The sequence below is a fragment of the Cryptomeria japonica genome, chromosome 7 (genome assembly GCF_030272615.1).
Source record: "Cryptomeria japonica chromosome 7, Sugi_1.0, whole genome shotgun sequence".
Lineage (NCBI taxonomy): Eukaryota > Viridiplantae > Streptophyta > Pinopsida > Cupressales > Cupressaceae > Cryptomeria > Cryptomeria japonica.
The window spans coordinates 737,696,989-737,699,373 of record NC_081411.1 but is presented as its reverse complement, the minus strand read 5'-3'; the positions used below and the strand labels follow the sequence as shown (position 1 = coordinate 737,699,373).

The window sequence follows — 2,385 nt, the reverse complement described above, 5'->3', positions numbered from 1 at the left end:
TTTAGCATCAAAGTGCTTCCATACTTATTAAAAAATATCATTTCAAATACAAGTCCAAATGTTTTACTTTAATCAATTCATTGAAAAACATCATTTCGAATGCAAGTCCAGATATTTTAATTTAATCAATTCATTAGGAAGAAAAAAATAAAAAAATAAAAACAATTATTGTCTTTGAAATTAACTCAACTTTTTGACTCATAACGACTTTAAAATATTTAGCTAAAAAAATTCAAACAGATAAGAAAAGCCTTTTTACTTTAAGTTTAAAAAGTCTACAGAAAATCCTTGTTAAATTTTGTCGACAAATTGTCTCGAATCTTTTAAGCACTACATTTTCTCTTAAAAAAAATACAATATACTGCACAGACCACTCTACTACAGAATCATCCCCTGAGACAACTCTAATACTACGTACAATTGAACCTGATCACATACATGAAGCCGCAAAACAATTTGTAAGTCATAAAATGCAGCTGATAACCAATAAAAACAATGGCAGAGAAAAGTATAGAGGGGAGATAATGAGGACCAATAATACAAGAACATAAAGGACAGATGAAAGTCCCTGCCGCTTGGACGCCTCCCAGAGCTACCATCGTGATCAGAAGTTGCTTGCTTCTCTCTTGGCACTGCCCATCACAGGCATTGATGTCCACATTTGAAGCAAAATATGAATCTTGACAGATCTCTTTCGTCATCCAGTAACACAAACACCCTTCAACAACCAGTCGCAATATGATAGCGACATAGTGTATATTTCCCAAATCCTGATCTGGGATATCAAACAGAGACCGCTTTCCACAATCAAATCTATGAATGGCCTCTGCCAGCAGATCTACAACAAATATAGAAGCAAAAATCCAGTAGGCTTTCTCGGGCATTAGACTGCCCAAGTTACCTCCGAGGACAATTGCCCCTGTCGCACCAATCATTGCATTTATCACAGACGGAGTTAAGAAATTTGCGGCATTCCACTTATGCTCCTCTGTAATATTGCTTGTCATCTGCGTACCATTTCCCGCTTGGACCTCCATTAAAGTCCTCAATTCCTCTCTTACTATTAAAATGGGTGTAAACCCTTCGAATAAAATAATTGAGAGGGCAACAAACAAGAGTATTTTGGATTGCCTTTGTGTGATGTTCTGGTTATATAAAAGCAGGGTAATGAGGGCAATGCTCATGCCTACCTTGAGAAAGACGACTCCTGCTCTGCCATGATCAGATGGTCGATGAATTCTACTGTCCTGTGATGATTGATCTGTTGTGCGGAGGGAATTTTCAATCCAGGTCCAGTAAGGTCGTATGGAGTAGAAAATGACAGCCTCTGTGACAAGGATGCTCCAGCACAGCCAAAATACAGGGGTAGACAGCAGCATTCCATAACTTCCAAGGGTAAGCGCTACGACGCCCCAGTTAAATGCAGATGCCAAATCAGTAAATCCCCGAATGTACTGGACGTAATGATCATTTGCCTCTGGAGTCTGAGCAGAGGAAGCAGCTGAATGCAAATGATCAACAAATATAAGAACACGGTAAAACCAAATATTACCTAAATCAGAAAATTCATTAACTCTGTTGCGAAATTGAGTATAATTTGCTTTCAGCTCACCTATTCCAGGAGGATCAGTTGAACGAGATCTAATGTTGTTTCGCCCAATTGTTATATGGTGCTCCTCGGGGACTGGTCTAACAGTAGCTTGCCTCGGCATTTTCCCACCTGCATTCATATTTACTCTTGCAAGAGTTTAAGCAGAAAATTCAAGTCTGTCTTGAGAAACAAAAATTCCTCGTGATTTATAGGGATCATCAAAATAAAGAAAAAAAATAAATAATGAGAAGGATATAAAATTCGGGGGAAGAAGGAAAGCTCTAGAAGCAAAGGTGGGGGGGGGCATTACCAGGCAGCAACGAACTTGACTTGCTGACCACTTCACTTCCAACTTTCGCTGAAGTTACATGTTGATAGGTAATTTCAGGGAAGGTAGAAATTCCAAGGAACATTGACCATTTATATGTAAGTGGGGACAGAACATGTCTTGAATGTGCGTTGTAGAAGCATAGAAGAGGCATAGAAGCAAGTCAGAAGTTCTATTTTCAATCTATAAAAATTAAAACTTTTTTGAACTAGATGGTACTATCATTTTTTATGAGTCAGATTAAAATAAAAACGGGGATAGAAAATACCTATTAGAGGAATGGAGTATATTTAGAGGCCAGCAAAAGGTCCAATTTCATATAGGGATTAAATGTGTGGGGTTAAAGTGTGTAGGGTTGAGGAAATAATGCATTTTTTATATATTAATCTTAATTTAAGATTTTTAACAATTAGGGAGGAATTTTTTTTTTTAAACAATAAATTATAGTATAAGAAAATGGTATGTT

At 37.1% G+C, this 2,385-nt stretch overlaps 1 protein-coding gene across 1 annotated transcript; it reads right to left on the bottom strand.

The window, feature by feature from the left end:
• Positions 1–231: 231 nt before the first annotated feature.
• On the bottom strand, positions 232–1,784 carry LOC131071917 (uncharacterized). Its single transcript, XM_058007888.2, has 2 exons — positions 1,613–1,784; positions 232–1,501 (listed from the first exon to the last, which is right to left on the bottom strand). The coding sequence occupies exons 1-2, from the start codon at positions 1,728–1,730 to the stop codon at positions 411–413; spliced, it is 1,209 nt and encodes a 402-aa protein (XP_057863871.2). The 5' UTR covers positions 1,731–1,784; the 3' UTR covers positions 232–410.
• Between the last annotated feature and the right edge of the window lie 601 nt (positions 1,785–2,385).